Source organism: Balaenoptera musculus, chromosome 5, assembly GCF_009873245.2.
Source record: "Balaenoptera musculus isolate JJ_BM4_2016_0621 chromosome 5, mBalMus1.pri.v3, whole genome shotgun sequence".
In the NCBI taxonomy this organism is placed as follows: Eukaryota; Metazoa; Chordata; class Mammalia; order Artiodactyla; family Balaenopteridae; genus Balaenoptera; species Balaenoptera musculus.
In genome coordinates this window covers 88093464-88116325 of record NC_045789.1, presented here as the reverse complement: position 1 = coordinate 88116325, position 22862 = coordinate 88093464, and the positions used below count along the sequence as shown (strand labels likewise).

The 22862-nt window shown below is 44.3% G+C and overlaps 1 protein-coding gene across 2 annotated transcripts; it reads left to right on the top strand.

The window, feature by feature from the left end:
* The first annotated feature begins 2841 nt into the window (after nt 1-2841).
* Nucleotides 2842-15477, top strand: SMIM20 (small integral membrane protein 20). 2 transcript variants are annotated; one of them, XM_036853774.1, is made up of 4 exons: nt 2857-3060; nt 3841-3887; nt 13835-13891; nt 14655-15477. In XM_036853774.1, the coding sequence occupies exons 1-3, from the start codon at nt 2952-2954 to the stop codon at nt 13850-13852; spliced, it is 174 nt and encodes a 57-aa protein (XP_036709669.1). In that variant the 5' UTR covers nt 2857-2951; the 3' UTR covers nt 13853-13891; nt 14655-15477. The 2 variants fall into 2 exon arrangements, with proteins under 2 accessions (XP_036709668.1, XP_036709669.1); XM_036853773.1 differs by lacking the exon at nt 3841-3887 and having other exon boundaries at nt 2842-3060.
* Nucleotides 15478-22862: the final 7385 nt, after the last annotated feature.

Below are 22862 nucleotides of genomic sequence, written 5' to 3'. Positions count from 1 at the left end.
AAGACAGTAGGATGTCATGGAGGAGCATATTCGATTAGGAATCATGAGAGCTCAGTCCTGGTCCTGGCTCAGCCAATGGTGTGAGGTCTCTTGCTCTCAGTGACCTGATCTAAATAAGAGGGTAATCCTTGACTTGGAGCTCATGGAGATGTTGAGCAAATGAAATCACACCTGTGGTGATTTCATGTGGAACTCCTTCTGTTTTAAAAGAGTCATGCACCACAATGTTCATTGCAGCACTATTTACAATAGCCAGGACATGGAACCAACCTAAATATCCATCGACAGATGAATGGATAAAGAAGATGTGGCACATATAGACAATGGAATATTACTCAGCCATAAAAAGAAACGAAGTTGAGTTATTTGTAGTGAGGTGGATGGACATAGAGTCTGTCATACAGAGTGAAGTAAGTCAGAAAGAGAAAAACAAATACTGTATGCTCACGCATATATATGGAATCTAAAAAAAAAAAAAAATGGTTTGGATGAACCCAGTTGCAGGGCAGGAATAAAGAGGTAGACATAGAGAATGGACGTGATGACATGTGGGGGGAGGGTGAAGCTGGGATGAAGTGAGAGTAGCACCGCCATATATACACTACCAAATGTAAAATAGTTCGCTGGTGGGAAGCAGCAGCATAGCAAGGGAGACTGGCTCGGTGCTTTGCCATGACCTAGAGGGGTGGGATAGGGAGGATGGGAGGGAGGCTCAAGAGGGAGGGGATATGAGGACATGTGTATGCATATGTCTGATTTGCCTTGCTGTGCAACAGAAACTAACACGGTATTGTGAAGCAGTGATACTCCAATAAAGGTCTATTAAAAAAAAAAAAAAAGAACCCAACTCAAACTGGCTTCAGTGAAGAGGAGACTTTACTGGTTCATGTTACTGAGAAATCCAGTTTGGGGCACAGTTGGCTTCAGGGGCTCAAATGTAGTGTCAGCATCTGATTTCTCTCCATCTCTCAGCTCTCCTTCTGCTATACTGTCCTCATTTTCAGTCTCTAAACCATGGTCCCCAGCAGTTCCAGAGTCTCATCCCTTCAAGTTCAAATCCAGCCTCCCAGCAGCTGGGATAGACTATGGTTGGCTCAACATGGGTAATGTGGCCAGGCTGGACAATCTGGATGCAGCCACCCTGGACAATCAGGCCTGGGTCCAGTGCCCACCATCCCCATGATGAGTGAGGGAGCTTGGTCAGGCCTAGTTATATGCTTAACCTTCAGAGCTGGGAAAGAGTAAGGACTGGGGTTGGGGGGAGAAGCCCCAGTTTACCTCACAGATTGGGAGAGGAGTGGTTTGCCAAAAGATATTTGGGGTACTATTAACAGAAAGAGAAGTGGATGCTGGGTGGCTAAAACAACAAATGTGCCCTACACCTGGGATTTTTATATCACATGATATAAAGCATGCATTGCAGCTTCCCTCTCTCCTATGAAGTCCTTTGTCTTCCCCCTAACAAGCTCCTGCAAGCGCCTGAGGAGCAGCTGTCTCACCCTACAGTCATCTGTCTTCCTCCTCTGAACTTGGTAGCCCACAGGACCGTATCACTCACCAGCAACAGGTGGCATTGGGTCATTAGTTATCTTTTTATGTACATGTCCTGTCTCTTCATCCATATAGCAGGATCCTGGAGAACAAGGGTCACGTCTTATTCATCTTTGTGTCCCCCAAAGCACTTTGCCTGATGTTTGGGGCGTAGCAGACAGTCCCTAAATCTGCTGACAGATCAAACACCTGGTTTATATGCTTCTGGAACTACGGAAGTAAATAGCTTGACTCAACTACAAAACTACAAAGAAAGAGGAAACCTGTGTCCTCTACACCATTTTTGAAAGACAGTAGATCTTTTCTGGACTAACTAATGATGCTGGGGTCAAGATGTGCTGGGGTCTTTTTTCCTCTGCAGCCCCCAGCCACTGGTATCATTCTTTTTAATAAAGGACTGAATGAAGGCCCAAGGAATCTTAGTCTCAGCTGCCCAGTAGCCTTGGGTGGGTCATATGCCGGCACAGCCCACCTGGAAGCATGGAGGATGGCAATCTCAGGAAGAGGAAGCAGATGTCTGTCCTCAGTGGCTCCCACCTCAGGCCACAAGGCAGAGCCCCAAGGTCCCATCAGTGGGACTGGCTGCTGGCTCCCCGCCCTGTGCTGATCTCTACTCCCCATCCTCATTCGTAACCCTGACATCCAGCAAAGGGAAGAACGAGAGAGGAGGGCATGGAAAATCAAGAGTCAGATGTAGCTTGGATGTTGAAACCGTCCTCCCAGGTGGTTCATAAGCCCCTGTGGCTCCGATTTCAGAATCCCCTGCGGGCCATCCTGGGCCAGGCGATTTGCACCTTTGTCTCTAATCCCCTCAAACCGCCCTTTAGGCCAAGTGACTTGTCCAAATTCGCGCAGCCAAGCCAGGATTCCCTCACCTGTAAAAAATACAAGGATTAAATCAACGAGCCATAGAGAGCATCCACCTCCTGGTATAGTCACAAAAATCAAATCAATGGGGGAAGAACGAAAAAACGTGGTTGGTAAAGGAGGGAGTGGTAAACGAGGTCAGAAGATGAGTGGGTGGAGCGGCTGAGAGAAAAACCAGGCTGGGGGGTCGGGGGCAGAACAGGAAATCAATTAAAGCTCCAGTCTCTAGCCGCGGCTCGCGCTCGCCCCGCGCTACGCGCTGCCAGGGAGCGCCCGGGAGGCGGTGCGCCGGGTCCCTGGCCCCGCCCCACCCTGCCCTAGCTCCACCCAGTCCTAGGCCCCGCCTTTGGTCCCACCCCTGCCTCCAACCCCACCCCGCCCCCGGCCCCGGCCCGCCTCCTAGCCCCGCCCCCAAGGCCCGGAAGCGAAAGCAACTCCTCCTCTTCCGAGCGGGGTCACGATACCGCCGGCGGGATCTGTGTTTCCGAGAGTGAGGGCTGCTCGGCGGGTCAGGGCGGCCACCGGCTGGAGCCATGACCCCGAACCTGCGCACCGCGCTGATTTTCGGCGGCTTCATCTCCCTGATCGGCGCCGCCTTCTACCCCATCTACTTCCGGCCCCTAATGCGGCTGGAGGATTACCGTGAGTGACCTCTGACCCCACGCGGTGGCCAGGGCCCAGTAACCGAGAGTGACCTCTGACCCAACGCGGTGGCCTGGGCCTAGTAACTGAGAGTGACCTCTGACCCCACGCGGTGGCCTGTCCTCAGTAACTCCCCTCCCTTCCCCACGTGGGGCCATGGTCAGAGCTTGGTTTGCCAGTCAGGAAGACCCGGGTTCGAATCTTGCTGTGTGCAGCTTTGTGACAGTGGACAAGTGACTCAACCTCTCAGAATCTCAGCAACCCCTTTAGTAGTTATCTGTTTGTATAATAAAATCATCTAGCCTCCGGTGAGACTCAAAGGTGGTAGTGAAAGCAATCTGCACATAGTAGGTCGACACTAAATAGTAGTTCATACTCATAGTTATATTCACTGAAGTCTTTTTATGTATCTCATTAGGCACACATTGGACCATTTAATTTACACACCCTCACTTTGAGGTAGGTATTATTATCTGTTTTACAGATGGGGAAACTGAGGCTCAGCGAGGTTGTTCAACATGCCCCAGGACACACAGCTAGTAAGTGGCAAGACAAGTATTCCTACTCCCGCCTCTGTTTCCAGACCTTCCAGACACTGAAGCTGGGAATGATAATGTTGAGGGGAGGGAGATGGACCCTAATTATCCTGAGCTTGAAGGTGTTTTTATTGCACTTCATTTCCACTCCCAAAGATGTCTCTGAGTGGATATGTTTCAAACGTAAACTGTTAACCTGGGTTTTTGAGTTTTTCCTCTCCTTTCTCCTCAAATATTTTTCCAGATTCTGCTGTCTTCCTTCATTTTAAGCTGGTTGCTCACATGACAATGGTCAATATCCTGAGAGTAATTTTCTTCCTTAATCATTCAAGTCCTATCATTCTAAAAGCCAAGCTCTCCTTCCTTGAGACCTATACCTCAGCAAGGATTAGCACTTTGATATGTCTGAAACCATCTGTCAGAGAGAAAATATTAGGCATTAGAGGCTCATTTTGTTCTCCAGGAAACCTGAATCGTCTTGAAGATGGAAGAGGGCCAACTGTGCCCCTTGACAATATTAGCGAAGGCTGAAAGCTTGGCGGTTTGAAGGCGAAAGCTCCGTGTAAATGCTCTGCCCATTACAAATGCTACAACATTTGGTTTCTGAGTTAAGAGTGTTTTAAGTACACAGATTTCCTTGTGGCTTCTTTTCATCAGCCAAGATTGAAATGGCCTCTGCATTCTGCCTTCCAGCCTATCTCCATGCACCATGCGTGAGGGTGAACATGGGGCTGTGTGAAGCCCTGCATAATCTATCTGCATTATCCCTCCTTACTGCATCCTTGCCCCATGCTGTTTTATGACAGCCTCTAGAGTTGAACTTGGGACAAGGGGGTCTGCTTTGGATCCCACTAGAAAAGTTTCAGTCACGAAGACTAGAGCAGTGGTTTTCAACTGGGGATGATTTTTGTCCCCCTAGGGACAATTGGTTCTATCTGGAGACATTTTTGCTTGTCACAAAATGGGCGGCATGGGGTGGGGTAGTGTGAGTGTGCCACTGGCATCTAGTGCATAGAGGCCAGGGGTGCTGCTAAACTGTGCAATGCACAGGACAGCCACCCCTAACAAAGAGTTATCCAGCCCAAAATGCGCATGGTGCCAAGGCTGAGAAACCTTCCTCTGGGTCAGATGCTCAGGGTGTGGGTTTGCGCTGTGTCTCCCAACAACAGTCTTATAGGGGTAGTCCGGAGTCTATGGTTGTCTGAGTCGCCTTGAGACAGACAGATTAAGCCTTTTAAGTGAACATTTAGTGTGTGTGGCTACAATATCTGCATTTTTAACTGTAAGGCAGTCAACACCTGCCCACTTTTCTGGTTCAGTTTTAATTAATTTGGACACTCTTATCTGAGAGTCATAACTGATTCCTTAAACAGGTAATGATACTACATAGCTAATATTTATTGAAAGCTTATTATATGTCTGACACTCTTCTAAGCACTTCTTATATATCAATCCATTTGGTGCTCATAACAACCCTTCATTGTAGCTGCTGTGTGACCATCATCCCCATTTTATATGTGGACAGACTGAGGTATGGAACAGTTAACTTGTACAAGGACCCACAACCGATGAGTTGCAGATCTGGGATTTGCACCAGTGCCCTTAATCGTTACATCACGGCACCATACTGCCTCTCTAAGAGGGTGAGAGAAGTAAGTCAGATGAGGGTCTAAATCCCTTACTAGAGGAGGACCTTAAGGTGCGTTACTTAACCTCTCTGAGCCTGGCCTGTTTCCTCATCTGTAACAGTGGAATTTGCAGTACTGAATTTACATGTTTTGGGGTGAATTAAATGAGATAACAGGTGTGGAAACACATAGTATATTTGTACACTAGGCATCCCATAAAAACATTTCAAAAATAAGGAACCACAAGGGCAGGGAAGTGAGACAAGGAGATTTAAGCAGGTGGACCGACCCAGGTGAGGCATTCGTGACCGGGTCATGGGGACCCGCTGTGAGGACGGAGCTTCAGTTCATTTCAGCGCATTCAGCTAGCATTTAGTTAGCTTCCGTTTCATTTTTTTAAACCTGGATTTTAGCAGTTACGGTGTGTCAGGCACTGTGTTAGGTGCCGGATGTATGTGACCGGACGAGACGGTCAGAGCTCTTCTCTCATGTCACTGTCCTCACCCGTGTCTAGTCCCCCACCCACTCCCTGCACTCTGAGCCGTTCTCCCTGCCCCACTGGTCCCCAGGACCACCCATTCTTTACCCAGCAGCCTGTGGTCTTTCTGGTTAGTGTGTTGCTGCTGATCTACCTTCTTTGCATTTGTGGTCAAAGAATTCAGACTATATGATTTTGATTTTTTGATAGGTCAAGATTTGCTTTGTGACTTGGTACAAGTCAGTTTTTGCAAATGTTCACTGTGTGCTGGGAATGATGTATATTCTCTTGTTTGGGAGTACAGAGTTCTGTATATGATGGTTCCAGATCATTCTTAATTCTGTTACTTAGATATCTTGAGGCCATATTATTCTGTGCACACAATCTAGAATATTCTGGGGGGGGTTCAATTATTATTATATGAGTCCTCTTTACCCCTAATATTTCTCCCGAACTCTGTTTTATCTGATATTATCATAGTTATCAGCTTTCTTTTGGTTAGTGTTTTCTTTGTGTGTGTGTGTGTATATCTATATGTATATATATATAGATATAGATATAGATATACTCTTATATTTAGCCTTTATTTGTCCTTAATTCTTATAACCAGCCTAAACCGGGGTTTTTAAAAAATCCAATCTGATAATCTTTTTAAACTGTTGGAATGAGATCATTTTCACTTATGTTTACTGATATATATACATTTATTTTTCCTATCTTATGTTTTCTATTTATTCTTCTGTTTCTCTACTTCCCTTTTTTCTCCTTTTCTGCCTTCAAGGTTTCTTTATTTAATTCTCTTCCCCTCTACTCGTTTGAAAGTTTTACATTCTCTTTTTCTTTTGTGGTGACAGTTTAAAGTTAGTATCTTTACCTCCTATGAAATATACAAAGACCTTAGAATGCCTTAGCTCCTGTCCCAGACACACCGTCCGTCTTGCCTTGTGTTTATTACTCCCCAGATCACTTAGTACCATCAGTGTTTTATACAGTCACTGATTGTTTCTGTTTACCCTCATTCTTTACTCACTGATCCTTCTTTCATCTCACACCTTTCTAGTTTCAGTTTTTTTCATTCTGAAATACATCTTTGTGTTTCTTTGGTGAGAATTTGTAACTGGGAATATCCATTCTTGTGTGTCAGAGAGTGTATAGAACTGCAGGTCTTCCATTGTGGCTGTCGAAAAGTCTATTGTGCTGTTTGCTTTTTGAATTCGATCCTCTCACTTGCTTAGTCAAAATACTTCAGTAACCCTGCTGTCCTCGGAGTCCAGCCGGTGGAAAATCATTGAAGAATTTTAATCCGGAGTGCAAGGTGATCTGATTCACTCTTTCCAGGAATCTCTGACTGTGTGTGACGGAGGGGCTGGGAGGGTCAAGGTTGGAGGTAAGAAGGCCAGGTATGGGAAGGCTGTGCTTCCTGTGACCTCAGGGAGAGGTGACTGTAGCCTTAACCAGAGTGGTGGTGGTTATGGGACTGGGGAGAAGGACTGAATTCCAGAGCCAGATTTAAGAAATAAATCCTCTACAGGGATTTGTGACTGATTAGCTCAGGGGTGAGGGAGGCAGAGGAAAGAGATTGATAACCAGCTTTCTGGGTCCAGCAGCTGAGGAGATACGGTACTAGGCATTATGAAATACAGGAAGTCTGTTTGGAGGACGAGAGGACATGCTAGTTCGGTTTGGGATGTATTGAGTTTCAGGTACCTGGATGTGCTCTTGGAGATTTCCTATAGGCGATGGGAGCTGAGCCACAGGGTCTGAGCTGGAGCTAGAGATGGCACATCATTGACATCGGATGGGAAGCAGAGTCATTGCAGTAGGTGGGGCTCCCAGGCGGTATTCAGAGATTGAAAAAGACAAGCTGGTCCAGGGTAGAATGCAGGTGAACACTAGCATTTGAAGGTCTGAAGAGCTAGTGGTCAGAGGAGGAAGGGCCCTCAAAGGAGTGGCCAGAGCGAGAGGATTAAAACCAGAAGAGGCTGCAGTCACAAGCCCCAAGAAGATAGCTCTTCATGAAAAGGGTGTGGTCAGCAGGGCTAGGCTGCTTGAAGACGGTAAGAAAGATAAAAAGTGAAAATATCCATTGGATTTAGCAAAAAGAAGGTAAAGCTCATTGGTTGTTTTGTTAGAAGTGCTTTCAATGGTTTGATGGCAGAAAGCAGATAGCAGTGGATTGAAGAGTAAATAGTACATTAGGTTGACTGTTTAAAGATGTTGAGCTGTATGGAGAGGAGAATGACAAATTATTTTGCAGCTGGTCAAGGGGGCTGTTGTGTTTTCGTTTTGCCTGGGAGCAGTGGGAGAGCCAAGAGAGCCTCTGGACAAAGAAGACTGCTGGAGAGAGAAGACAATCCATAGAGTAGGAAGTGGCATGGGATCTTGAGATCAGATGGAGGAGGGAGACTTGGACCAAAGGCAGGACACCTCTTCCAGCAACTGAGGAGGAAGGGCAGGTGTGGATACCGCTAGATGTAGGTGTGATGTTGGGAGGTTGTAGATGCTTCCTGTTTGTTGTGGCTTCTGTCCTCTTTGTGACGCAGGAGGTCAGGTGACTGTGCGTGAGAGGCACAAGCCCCAGCCAGACTCTCCCTCCTTGAGACACTCTCTTCCCTGGGCTTCGTGACTGCCCGTCCCCCAGTACTCCTGGCTTTGCGCTTTTGCTCCTGCCTTTCATCCACTCCTTAGCCTCTCCTGTTGGCTGTTTCTCTTCTGAGCATTCTTCATACATTTATGGTCCCCAGAATTCTGGGCAGACCGAGGAGAAGCCCACAGTCCTTGGAAGGGCCGGGCAGACACCCAGTCCTTGAGAAGGGGAGCCAGAGGCTAGCAAGGAGCCCAGGCCATGTAGGGCCCAAGTGTCGAGACACTGCTGACCCTTCATCTAGGCCAGCCTGACTGATGCTGGCCGGCCTGGGTATGGGGAGAGGTAGGCTCTAGGGCCCCTGCTGGAATAAGCCTCAAGGCAGTAGAAAAGAGGCACAAGGCTGCTTAGGTAAAATAAAGCCAAGGGGATCTTCTATGATTTAAAAGCAGACAGGCCATTATCACAAGACTGCCGTATTGAATTTCATTTTGACATTCAGTGTGATCTCTAGCTCTTTCACTAACTCAGCCAGACTTTACGAAGTATTAGGGGGAATACAAGGTCAGTTCCACACGTGATACCTGAGTACTGAAATGAGCACTGGGGAGATGGCAGTTGGCATTGGCAGTTGTCAGTCCCACACCAGAAGTATGGGGACAGTTCTGCTGTGCTTCTGGAGGGAATCCAGACGTTGCTTATTAACTTTCAGCCGATCGGCACAGCATGGTTCGTGGGAAGAGCCCACATTCAGGGAAGCATACTTGAAGCTATACATATAGCACGCATTCAGGCGCTGTAACTTGAAGCCTGGTCTGCCTTTTGTCTCTGCATCCTAGAACCAGACAGTGATCCTGAATGTGGCTTTAAAAAATAACAGCATTTCAGGGCAACCTGTGAAATGAGACAGAATAAGATCATTTTCTGTGATCCTGTTCATTTTTAACTTTAGTTAGATGTGCAGAAACATAAAACCATAGGGTTTTGCCAGAAATCTTGTGTTCATTCAGTCCCCTCATTTAGGTGACTTGTCCAAGGTCAGTTAGCACATTTATTGCTGGATAGACACTAGACCCTAACTCCCCAGCCTTGTCTGCTGCTTAATGATGCCCTGTTTCACCTGCTTTTAGGACAGGGGAGAGTGTCTGCCAGTAAAGCCAAAGGTTATGTGGGAGAGCTGTGATACCTCACTTCTCCTCCCGTTCCCCTTCCGCCCCCAACCTCAAGCGTGTGGTACAGAGTCAGAGCAGGCCTGCGAGAAATCACTTGATTCAGAAATGCTTCTTACCTTGGAAGGGCATTTTCCCGATTATATGGCAAGTGCTCAGAATATGCTTTTCATTCCTTTCACCTTAGAGTCGAATGAAATGCACAGACTAAAGTCTTATTTTCTAACAGGCCTTACAGAGCTGCCTGGATTCTACCACACACCCTGGTGAGAAACTAAAGTGTTCATGGTATTGGAAGGAGTCCACGCTTCCAATGGCCCTTTGGTCCCCTCAGCCGCTGGCTCACACTCACCCCCAATACACACATCTAGTTCTGGATCACCCCGAGGTCAGACTGCAGCAAAGTGGGAGCACTAGAAAAAGTATTATTTTATTTTTGCTATTTTTAAAAGAGACTTTGAGTTAATCGTCATGGAATAGTCACAGTGCTGTTGGACTTCCTTGTACTTGTTTTGCAGTTGTGTATTTTTGTTGTTAAAAAAAAAATCCAAACCGACAGAGAAGATCTAAGAATAGTACAATAAATCCCTTCATGTCCTTCACCTAGATTTACCAGTTGTTAACATTTTGCCACATTTGCTTTCTCTCGCTATATATGTTACACATCTATACATGCATACATACATATGGACACGCATATGTTCATATATAATTATATTACATATATAATTATATATTATAATCATTACTACTATTTTGCTGAACCATTTGAGAGTGAGTTGAAGACCTTGTGAGCTTTGATGCCTAAACACTTCAGCATGTATTTTCTGAGCACAAGGACATTCTCTTACATAATCACAATTATCCAATCCAGGAAATTTAATAGTGACAAATGTTATTATGTAATATACAGTCCATATTCAAATGTTGACATTTGTCCAATTACCTCAGGTTGTGAGTTGCTTTTATTTTAACTGTTCATTGGCAGGAGGCGATGGAGGGGGTGTTCCCGAGGTGGTGGTTTCACTGTGTAGGGCCCCGAGGTCAGATTCTGCACCTGCTTTTAGGTTTTTATCTGCTGGTCCTCCCCAAGAGCACCCTCAACTAGTCAGTAACAAGACCACTGAGGGGGCTGGCGTTTGGGCATGCTGTATCAATTTGCTGTGAATGTTAAATAAAGTAGCAAGTCACACAGATTTCACAGTATGGACATTTAATATAAGGATAGGTTTCATGTTCAAAGACTTAAAAATTACGAGGTAGATTCTTTTGCTACCATACAAAAATGAGCCCGTCTGCATGTATTACTAAGTTTTAAATAATATACCTTGGCCCTTTGAGTAGAGCTAAGGATCCTCAATTAAAACTGCAAATCAGGGCTTCCCTGGTGGCGCAGTGGTTGAGAATCTGCCTGCCAATGCAGGGGACACGGGTTTGAGCCCTGGTCTGGGAAGATCCCACGTGCCGCGGAGCAGCTGGGCCCGTGAGCCACAATTACTGAGCCTGCGCGTCTGGAGCCTGTGCTCCGCAACAAGAGAGGCCGCGATAGTGAGAGGCCCGCGCACCGCTATGAAGAGTGGTCCCCGCTTGCCACAACTAGAGAAAGTCCTCGCACAGAAACGAAGACCCAACACAGCCATAAATAAATAAATAAAAACAAATACTTTAAAAAAAAAACAAAAAAAACTGCAAATCAGCTCCCTGCCTTAGCACCAGGGGGCAGAGTCGGGCTTGCTGAGACACTGGAGAGGGAACTTCTAACGGACATCGCAAAGCTCCAGGCCCCATGCTGCATATTTGCGTTTCAATCATTTCACTCCTGATAGAAGCATGCTCACTACTAAAAGGTCAGTAATTAGCTTATCCTGATTTGCCCACATAGTTAAACCCCTGACTTCTGTGTTGCCCTTTTTTCCAGAGGTTGAGAGACATTTGGTGTTTCTCTAATGATAGCAAAACAGAAACCTACTGTCAGCCTCATCAAGATGTGCTTGCTCAGTCCCGAGGGACCAGTTTGTTTTCCCTTTAGCATATCTCGCATTCACAAATAAAGTGTGTCATATCATGAATTTATATAAGACTGCTTTGGCCTTAGAGTATTTATAAAACATTAATGGATTAAAGAACCAGGGGATGTAGATAGGATGCTAATAACCGGTTATCACTTGGTAGGAACTCGTTCTGCAAATCGGTTTAAATTGCCGGTCCAAGCCAAAAAAAGAGGTGGTTGCATAAGGACAAGGATTATAAAGAGATTATGGTCTATTTAAAATAAATCCTCGGCCTCTCTCCAACCTCATTAGCAACTAGCAAGGAGGTGTGAAGACAGGGATTCTTTTCTCTTCACCTGGTTCTCCATTTCATTGTAAGAGGTGAGAACACAATTAGGCATTCTTTTGCCACCAGAAGTCAACTTCCTTTGATGCTCGGCAGCCTGCCAGCTTCTTTGGCTTTGCAGGACCTGCCTCTTGGAGAATGTGTTCCGTTCACCAGGATGTCTGATTCTCTCAAACCTGGACATCTAGAATGCTTTCTGGCAATCAAGCATGTGTTAAAAATTCATCTCTTCCTTCTTCCATGATACTGGAGAATAGACCTTTTAGGTGTGAAAAATGGTATCTGTTTTTGTTCCTGGCACGACTGATGACAGTGTAGTCTTTTACTAGTTGGCATTTTCTAAGAGCATGTTTGAGACACATCCATACTTGGAGACTTACATGGTGACAGCATGGTAGGGCTCAGTCCTACAGGAATTTAACTTCTTAGGAAATGAGATCGCCTTTTGTGTTATTTTAGAAAGTCTGACACCTCAGAGGTCCCATTGTCACCCACTCTTTTGGCGTCTCTTGGTCCATAGGGTCTTGGTTGTTGTTTACCTGCTACTTTTCAGAGAGGCCCAGTGGAGCCATCAGACCATTCTGTATAAGCAGCTTCCTTGTGCTGTGTTTTCTCTGTCTTGCTTAGAATTGGATGTCAAGATTCAGATAATCCCTGTTGCCCGGTGTTTTATTTGCCAAAGCAAAACTTAGCGTTGATAAAACTCTCAGACAGGTCACTTAGGATTGACTTTCGGTCACAGCACCGGAGAAGCAAGTTCAGTGAATATTTGATTTGGAAAAGCCCTGTTTCCTATACCTTTATGCTTGTGTATCTTTATGAGAATAAAGAAAACTGCCTAATATTAAAGAAGAGCTAAACGTGGATTTAAAGAAACACTGTCAGCCTGATTAAAACAAAGGCTTGGGGGCTTCCCTGGTGGCGTAGTGGTTGAGAATCTGCCTGCCAATGCAGGGGACATGGTTTGGGCCCTGGTCTGGGAAGATCCCATGTGCCGCGGAGCAACTAAGCCCGTGAGCCACAACTACTGAGCCTGCGCGTCTGGAGCCTGTGCTCCGCAACAAGAGAGGCCGCGACAGTGAGAGGCCCGCGCACTGCGATGAAGAGTGGCCCCCCGCTCGCCGCAACTAGAGAAAGCCCTTGCACAGAAACGAAGACCCAACACAGCCATAAATAAATAAATAAATAAATAAAATTTTTAAAAAAACAAAGGCTTGATTACAACACTTAATTACTATAATATAGTAGTAAACATCCTTTGGCTGCAAGTCTTTCTGCTGAAAAGCCACCATTTGTTTTTCAAGATACTTAAAATAATGTCTTTGTTTTCACAGGCCTTAGGTTTATTCCACAACACTTAGAAAGATGTGTCAGAGGGCTTGAAGCCCACAGACATAAAATGCCCAGTTTCTCTTGGCCTTCGCCTGTGGGACATCTCCAAAGAGACTGGCTAAGCTGCTGTCGCTAAAACGTGCTTACTGATTGGCGTAGCACCTGCAGTCAATTAGGGAAGCTTCAATTATCCAAACCAAAGCCACCCACTCAAAGATTAATTTTCTGCTCTATTTCCTATCAAAAACATAGCATATTTAGCTCTGGGTCTAGGCCCTCAGTGGAGTACATTTTAGACACCTAAACTGCATCATTTTCTCGTGAATTGTACTTGTTCCTGCAGTTCAGCAGCCTTGCCCTCCTCGTATCACACCCACCACCACCACCAGTTCTTTCAAAATTGTTCTTTTTCTGTTGTTTTTGTTGCCTTTCCAAACTGCTGAGATCACCCAGAAAAGATGTTCATTAGGAGCTTTTCTTCTGAAGTACGGCTTGCTTTCTTTCACTGAAAATATCCAGTCTTTTTGTTTGTTAGGATCTGACTCCTGTAACCTAAAAGCTTTGGGCAATGGCAGCTCTGAATTTAATAGCGCTCAGATATATTGTCTCCTAATTGTCCCGTGTCGTTGTTGCACGTAGATACAAAGATTTCCACTGCCCTGCCCCGCAGTCCCCTCTCTAATGAGTAATCTTTCTGTTGTGTCTCTCAGAGAAGGAACAAGCCATAAATCGAGCTGGTATTGTCCAAGAAGACGTGCAGCCCCCAGGTAAACGTAAAAATCAAAACAAAGGCTCACGTGTGCTAGTGTGTTGTCGTTGGGAGTGGTGCTTTGCAGCGGGAGAAATCTTTGCTTCGAGGCTAGATTGTAATTGTGCTGTTATTTCCCAGCAGTTGCCATTTTAGAGGTTGCCACCCCAAGACTTCCTCTTAATATGTCACTCCAGAAGAGTTTTTGCAAGTTTGCACGTTTCTCTTCTGCATTTGATAAGTGGGCATAAATGTGTAACAAGTGCGCAATTAGCTATGAAGCATAAGTAGATGTTTTGCAGACATATTTACCAAGCACCTATTTAAACACCACCCTCATGGGAAAATACTGTTTACTTATGAGCTATTTTAATCGATGCAGGATTCTGCTTTATACAGAAGCTCAAAAGTTCCCTGTATGGCTGAATGGTTAGTTACTTTGAGACGATCCAAGTTGGCTGAGAATGAGAGGTTTCTAGCTTATTAGCCAAAACTCTTGTAATCTGTGGCAGCGGTCTTTTTTTTATTCATTTATTTTTTAACTAGGCCAGATACATACCTCCCTGCTGTGGGGCAACTTCTGAGCCGTTTAAAAGTCTCTTGTCAGCTGCCGTGGCTTCCCAGCCGTCCTGTTCTGAGGTTCCGGCAGCTTGCCCGCACTAACTCCAACTACATGGAAATTGCACACCTTCATTCTGATGTCATCTTATTTGTTTGGGGTTGAGGGAAGTGGTAGGAAATTTAAAAACGAATCCTGTTTTTATTCGTGTTTCTTTCTATAGGGTTAAAAGTGTGGTCGGATCCATTTGGCAGGAAATGAAAAGGCTGTCACCACCTCTGAATATGAAAGTAGACAGAGTCTTCATGCTTTCAGTTCTGCAGCAAGTACAATAAATCACCTGGCTAAAGAACGATGGCTGGAGAAGAAAACTCTAGAAGGCTGTAAAGAAGAGTACTGTGCACCAGGATTAATTCCCTTCTTAAGTATCAAAAGAACCCTGAAACAAATCACACCATTACGAAGGTTTTCATGATTTGGTTTCCTTTCTAAAAATGAAGCTTTCTCACCCAGCTGCATTTGGAGGTGATCTACTTATTATTCAGTCTCTACCTCTTACCCACCTGAGCTGTGATATGAATACAAGCAACCAGTAGACTTGGGAAGATCCTAGTCTGTTTTGCCATCTTCCAAATAAGAAGTTTAGTGAAAAACCGCCATATTGAGCAGCCTCATAGGGCTCTTTGAAAATGTTAAAGTTGATAAAACTCTTTGAGGACAAGGTACATTGTACTCTTTAAGAATAAACAGTTCAACTCAACTATCTCATTGGGAGGGTTGCTGCATGTTGAAAAATAAATAACTATGAAGCAAACCAAACTAAATGGGTATGCATGCCTAGTAGAAATCATGTTGAATTAAGTGAAAATGTGTATATTAAAATGATTTCTTTTTCCTTCACAATGGTGTAAGATTTTTTGTAAATCCTTTTTTGTAAGCGCATTAAATGATACCCAGAAGTATTATTTGACTAGATTATACTTGACTAGGTATTTGACTGTTTGGTGTTTGTCAGATTGTATACAAGTAAAAATCTTAAAGGTAAATAGCAAATGTGTTGAGACAAATATTTATTGAATGTGATTCTCTACCAGATACCTCACCAGGTGCTGCAAAGATGAACATGAGAATACGAATTTCTTTCTCTAGTGCTCTGTCTGGCCCCTTACTAGATTATGTGCTTTTGAAAGACATATCTTTTTCATTTTTAGATTTCCCAGAGTGCCTTGCACATTACTGTATGCTGTCTTTTAGATGAGCTGCCTGATGACATAATTTTAATTGTGAACTGGGAGATGGCTTAACAGACAACTGGCATAATTATGTTAATTACTGTCAAAAAAAAAGATTGATAGTTCCAAAACCAAAGTCATCGTTTTTGGTAGGCATTCCCTAACATTTAATTGACTTACAGTTAACAGCCCGATAAAAGAACTGCCTCATTTGGGGTACATTTGACCACTCTTTTCCGTGGAGGGGGCACCAGAAGGTTGTGTGACTTAAGAGTCAAGCCTCTTGTGGGTGCTTAATTGAGATTCCTCTGTGAGTGAGGCCAGTGCCTATACATCTGCTTTGGAAGATATCCAGGCTGAAATGACTGTGTCTGCGTGTCATAGACAAGAACTTTGGGGCCTTGATGGCCTGTTTGTCGGCTCGTACAGACTCAGTTTAGTCTCCTGAGTGAGACTTATGTCCTGGCCTTGACCCTACCCTTGGTCTACCTCTTTGCAGAGATAAAGAGGCTTTCTGTCCCGCTCAGCTGCCTTGATGCTTATAGAAGGATTGCTCTTGATGTTATCAGAGCTGTAGTGTCAGTCTGTGCTGCCCACGCTTGACAAAAGCCAGGTTGTAAGAGATGCTACTTGTGAGGACTGCCAGAGGGCCTGGTGGTTCAGCCACACTCCTCCCAGGTGTGCCTCCAGGATGATGAGGAAAGCACGCGAAAGAGGGGATCTTAGTCAAGTACAGTTAGGAAACATAGAGTTCAAGTTAATTAGGTTTATTTGCGTGTAATTTGACAATTTCCAAGAGAGACATAACATTTCCCAAGTGTATTTGATCACAGAACTTTTTTTTTTTTTAAACGTGATGATCCATTTATTTATTTATTTATGGCTGTGTTGGGTCTTCGTTTCTGTGCGAGGGCTTTCTCTAGTTGTGGCAAGTAGGGGCCACTCTTCATCGCGGTGCGCGGGTCTCTCACTGTCACGGCCCCTCCCGTCGCGGGGCACAAGCTCCAGATGCGCAGGCTCAGTAATTGTGGCTCACGGGCCTAGTTGCTCCGTGGCATGTGGGATCTTCCCAGACCAGGGCTTGAACCCGTGTCCCCTGCATTGGCAGGCAGACGCTCAACCACTGCGCCACCAGGGAAGCCCCCACAGAACATTTTTTTACCGATTATCTTCTGGGCCTAGTGGCCAACAACATCCTTTTGGGAACATTCTCCAAATAGTCTCAGGACCCTTTAACACTCAAAAATTTTTGAGAACTCCGAAGTGTTTCTTCTTAGGTGGGTTATATCTATAGATGCTTACTGTATTAGAAATTAAAACAAATTTTTCATTTAAGAATATCAATAATAAACCCATAGGTTACTATGACATATTTTTGTGTGAAAAATTTATTTACCAAGATGAAACATAATTTGCAAATTTCTTTAATGTCTGGCTTAATAGAAGATGCTAGATTCTCATATCTACCTCTGCATTTGATCTGTTGCTGTATCACATGTCATGTGGCCTCTGGAAAACTACTGTACACCCTCATAAGAAGAGAGTAAAAGGCAAAAAGCCTTTGATAGTACAGTATTATAAAAATACTTTTGATCATGCAACCCCCCTAAGTAGATTCCAGAGACCCCTCCAGGTACCTCCAGGTACCACAATTTGAGTCTAGTTTATTTTTTTCTTGGACTTACACCTTTTGAGAAATGTGTGTCTGTTTGCATTAGTTCCCTCAGAGTTACCTGTTGAGGGAAATTACAAGAGGAGGGGAGAAACTGACAAAATTTCCTGTCCTTATTGCCAAAATGAAGTTGTTGGATCCTTTATTTTCAATATCCTCTTTAGGAAGACTCTGGTTGACTTTATTTTAATCTCAGCACCAGAAATAGCCACACTGCTGAACAGTTGGTACATTTATCCCGTGAACATTGATTTGCGTAACTTGTTTCCTTCTTTGTATTGGCTGATAGGAAGCTCAACCACATTTGTGGTCCAGATTTTTTAAAAATACCTGTGGAATGAATTTGGGCCATTACATTACCTTCATTCTTTTTTTCCCCTGACCTTATTTTCCTTTCTGCTTTCTCACTTCAGTTTCCTATCTTATATTGTATGTTAGACCCATCATTTAAAAATGAGCCAGGGCACAAACAGTATTTATTCAATTGAAAACCCACTTATAATCTAGTAAGGGAAATGATGTAAATTCACAGATAAGATTAAAATAATGTGGAGTATTAGAAGGACCTTTAAGGAGGTTCGGAGTGTCTACTGACCCTGGGCACACGCAAACCCTGTGTCCCTGCAGTTCTACTAGTTATTTATGCAGCAGAAATGCATCCATAAATCCACCAAAAGACATGGACTAGAATGTTCCCAGCAGCTCTGGAAACTCCCCAAATGCCCATCAACAGTACAATGACTAAATAAACTGTGATATATTTCACACAATAGAATACAACATGGCGATGAAAATGGACAACAATGCAGTGAATCTCACAAACAATACAGAATAAACAAAAGCAAGTTGCAAGAGTACTTTTAGATTCCATTTAGAGAAAGAATACAAATGGTAAATGAAGCCATAGAGTTGGAAGTCAGGGTAGTGACTACTCTTAGGAAGAGGCGTTGCTATAGCGACTGGCAAGGGATACAGGGGTCTTCAAGGCGCTGATACGCTATTTTTTGATCCGGATGCAGGGTACACAGGTGTACTGATTTTTGAGTACTTCCTTGAGCTGCACAAGTTCACGTACTTCTCTAAATGTATGTTGTCCTTCAGTAAAATTTTTAAAAAGAGATGCAAAGATTGTGGAATCAGGAAACTTTCCAGAGAAGCTCGTTGTCTGGTGGGAGGAGCATGGGTTTCAGGAGGGATGATAAAACGTACCCCTCAGGGTTGTTGGGGAAATTAGGAATACTGTATGTGAGATGCCTAGCAAATACCTGGACCTGGCAGAGGTCAGATTAATGATAGCTATTATCATTGATGGAGTAGTTGACATTTAAACAGAGCTATGAAAAAATGCCTGGGACTCAGACATGCGGTGAGAGACACAGGTGCAGAGGCAGCAAAGCTAAGCATTTGAGGGATGGCTTGGCTGGGATGTGGCGGTGTGTGGGGACACCACTGACCCAGGAGCTTTGCCCGTCCTGTGCACCACCGGCCCGGGCTTGACATATAGCAGGCACTCGTCAGTATTTGGATGGATCGAATGAGTAATCGAAAGAAAGACTGAGGGAACAAATGAAGGGAATGGTGTTTAAGACCACGTGGTGGTCACCCTTAAATGTCAAGTTGACAAGCTTTACTTAATTTACAGACATGGAGTACTGGAAGCAGGCAGTGGTCTGAAAACTTTCCAACAAAGCCAGAGTTCTCTCCCCAGAGTAGTGCAAGACTGTTACCTGTCCGCGTGAGGAAGGTACAGAAACAAAGAATAAGTAGTGAGAAACATCAATAGCAGTTTGACAGAGTAGTTTTTATCTTTTGAATCTGATTTTTAAAAATGGGGCTTTCCTTAACAAGGATTTACTGTATAGCACAGGGAATTATATTCAATATCTTGTCATAACCTATAATGGAAGACAATCCAAAAAAAGAATATAGATACATCCATGTATATCTGTATAACTGAATCACTTTGCTGCATACCTGAAACTAACACAGTATTGTAAATCAACTATACTTCAATTTTTTTAAAAATTGGGCTTTCCTTTTGTACTTTTTTGGCTTTTTAAAATTTTCTAATAAAATTAATTTTATTGTATTTTATAGGTCTTCAGTAGATTGGTGGTTAGAAGCAAACAACTGGGCTTCACCCCAGGTAGTTTGAAAAGCACTGACCTGGAGGACGGATCTGAGAGGGTGTTCTCGGGTCTGGCCCCGAGGTTCAGAAGCCTGAGCGCCCAGCTGGTGAAAGAACCCCCCGCCTGCTGGCGGCTCTGGGTTCGGAGGCATCAGCAGATGAAACACCCTGGCTTCTTAGCCCAGAGCCGGCCTCCACGGACAAGTGATTTCACTCTCCCGGACTTCACTAGCACCTGCTGAGTGTGGGAGGCCTCCTGCAGTTCATTCTAGCCCGTTGGTAACAAAATACACAGTTCACTGGCAACCCCTGTGCGTGGGAAGGTAGCAGGGGCACTGGGGGGCCTGTGGCTCCACTGAATGTGGCCTGAAGAGGGACATTAACTCCGCCGCCGTCTTCCCTGGAGCAGGACAGCCAGCCAGTGGCCGTAGGTCGCCCTCCCCGAGGATCCCCCAGCTGACTGGAAGCAGCAGGGTGCCTTTCACTCCTCACTTCTGCTAAGTGGTGTTTCCCAAACTCCAATCATCTGAACACGATGGGGAGAAGCGAGGAGTCACTGCTTCTCATAAGAGTCAGGCAACGGTGTGCCACAGTCTCTGCCTGGGGTTCTGTGTGTCACCTTATGTGATTAAAATAAATGCCAAAAAAAAATGGGACGCTTTGTCCAGACCTTTTTGGTTGCAAGTGACAGAAAACCAAGCTCCAAAGAGTGCAATAAGAGAATTCAGTCATGTAATTGAAAACTCCAGTGTCACAATTATTTTCTATTGTCACGATCATTTCTTAAACTGTAAAGGTCATTAAGTCACAATCATTTGTGAATGTAAGATGTAATTATATCCAACGCCCTCAAGAAAGAGTCATGCTAGATATCTTCCGTAGTTACAGGTTTTCTCTCTCTGACATTAGCTGCTCTCTCTGCCCAACATCTTACTCCCTCTCTCATGGGGACATTTACTCCCAACTCTAAGTTTTGTTCATATTCCTCCCACTCTGTCTCCCTGCTTTGGGTGGAGCTGACTTCACCCCATGCACCAGGAACAGGCGTCTGGTCCAAGTTTGGCCAATCGGAACATTGGGCAAACTCCTGGCCACAGAGATTGGATCTGAGATGAGCATGGGGCCCAAACCAAGCTAGTCAGCTTAATCAAGCTAGTAGAGTTAATCTTGCCTGTTGGCTTGTGTGGTCAAACTAGAGGAGGGTATCTCTTTCACCACATTTGGAGCTATTGGCAGCCACCTTGCCACCATGAGGGCTGATCTGAGACTAACACCATCGTAGAAGGAAACAACAGGAGATGGAAACCAGGTCCTAATGACGTTGTTCACACCTCCTGAGTTCACTTGTGTCTGAAGCAAGGATATCTCTGGATTAATAAATAATGTTAGTAAATTCCCTTTCTGCGCCAGTTTAGATTGGGTTTTGTCACATGCAACCAAGAGAATCTTGACAAGACATCTCAACTTCATATTTTAATCATTTTTTCTAAAATGTATTCCACATGTCATTTCCACCTTAAATAAAGCATGTTGAACATAAGTCAGCCTCCCTTTATGACTTGGGCTTATTATTATTATAGAGTTGTCCCTAAGGGGTTGTTGGGGTGGGTCAAACATTTATCTGCTGTGCTTGTGAGATTTCTGGCTTTTCTGTTTTTCTTATCTCTGCCCTGCCTCACAGCTATAAGGAGCAGGCTCTGGCTTCATCTTGAATTTGCTGCTTGTAGTCTGTAGTGAGATTGGAAAGCATTAGCCAAAATTCAGGAATCTGGCATCAAATGAAAGTAAATGCCTTTAATGTGGATTTAGAGGCTCTGGTAAGGATAATGGCAGGGCCTTGTGACATTTTGGCTGCCCTGAGGTCTGTCTTTCTTTCTTTCTTTCTCTTTCTTTCTTTCTTTCTTTCTTTCTTTCTTTCTTTCTTTCTTTCTCTTTCTTTCTTTCTTTCTTTCTTTCTTTCTTTCTTTCTTTCTTTCTTTCTTTCTTTCTTTCTTTCTTTCTTCCTTCCTTCCTTCCTTCCTTCCTTCCTTCCTTCCTTCCTTCCTTCCTTTCTTCCTTCCTTCCTTCCTTTCTTTCTTTCCTTTCTTTCTTCCTTCCTTCCTTCCTTCCTGTCTTTCTGTCTTTCTTTCCTTCTTTCTTCTCTTTCTCTCTTTCTTTTTAATAGTATTTGCTTTCTGTTTCTGCATTGTTCTGAATGGATAAGGTTTCTTGATGTTTCTGTTGGTTGAGAATTTTCCCATAACAAAATTATCACACTAAAGGATTGTGCCATGTGAGCAAATGAGCTAGGGTTGAAACGTCTTATAACTTAGCACAGTTACTTAGTTTCTTCGAAGAGGGAACAGAAATACACAGCAATATTCTGAACCTCTGGCTGACTTTTAACTTGTTTTTCTTCTTTTCTAAAATAGCCTCCTTATTTTCAACCTCTAATAGCATACACTGACTTGCGAGGGGAGGAAAAAAAAAAGCAAGTATGTTTGTATCAGAAGGAGCAGGTTTACTTAAAGCAGATGTGGAATCAATTTGGGCAAATGTGAGTTGCCAGCCTCTGAACTTTGCTGCTAAGTACATGTGCCCTGGAATACATCGGAGTCACTTAAGCCTCATAAATGTGGTGCTGGAATACAGGGTAAACATGTGTAGGGGGCACGCAACTCGCTGCCCTTGCAAAGTTGAGTGAAAACTCCAAGGGGCACACTCCCTCTGAGAAGTTCAAATGAAGACAATTGTGTTTAGAAAAAAATATAACCAATGTCTGGTTTTGAAATTACTAGGAAAATGGCAGCTCTGGTGATTTATCTTGTGGAATAAGCAAAATCTGCTTTCTAAAATGGCTATTTTTATTTTTATTTGTGCTGCCACTTGATGTGGACTCACATTACAGACATAAAATACCCAAGCACAAAACCATTATTTGGTTTCTGTAACGAAGAGAGCAGGACTTAATTTTTGCCAGTCCCTGCTTTTTGAACATTCGGTCTGCGGCTTTGGAGAACAAGTTAGGCAGCAGACTGAGACTCCAGAAGGGTGACTTCTGTTCTTCACTAACTGAACATGTGACTCCTCAGCCCGTTGGGGCTCCCCGTTAACGTTTGCACCAGCTCTTGCAAAACACAGTAGATTTCAGTGATGATGAGAGTGATTGCAGTGAGCGAGTGTCAGAGAACACGGGACAGCCAGTTCCCAAGGCCCTGGCTTCCTGGCTGTGTTTCCAGTAAAGGGATGGGAAGACAAGGACGGTGGTTGCTTCTCTAGTCTCTAGATGCCTAACACGATTACACGGACTAGTAGGTATGATGGGATCAATTGCATCCCCTCAAAATTCATAGGTTGAAGTCCTAACCCCCAGCACCTTAGGAAGTGACTGTGTATGGAGACGGGGTCTTTAGAGAGATG

What these genes read in the sequence shown, in the direction of transcription:
- SMIM20 (XM_036853773.1), top strand. Translation starts at nt 2,952, where the DNA reads ATGACCCCGAACCTGCGCACCGCGCTGATTTTCGGCGGCTTCATCTCC. An exon ending in AATGCGGCTGGAGGATTACC is followed by an intron (nt 3,061 to 13,834) that starts GTGAGTGACCTC and finishes TGTGTCTCTCAG; the next exon opens with AGAAGGAACAAGCCATAAAT. An exon ending in AGAAGACGTGCAGCCCCCAG is followed by an intron (nt 13,892 to 14,654) that starts GTAAACGTAAAA and finishes TTCTTTCTATAG; the next exon opens with GGTTAAAAGTGTGGTCGGAT.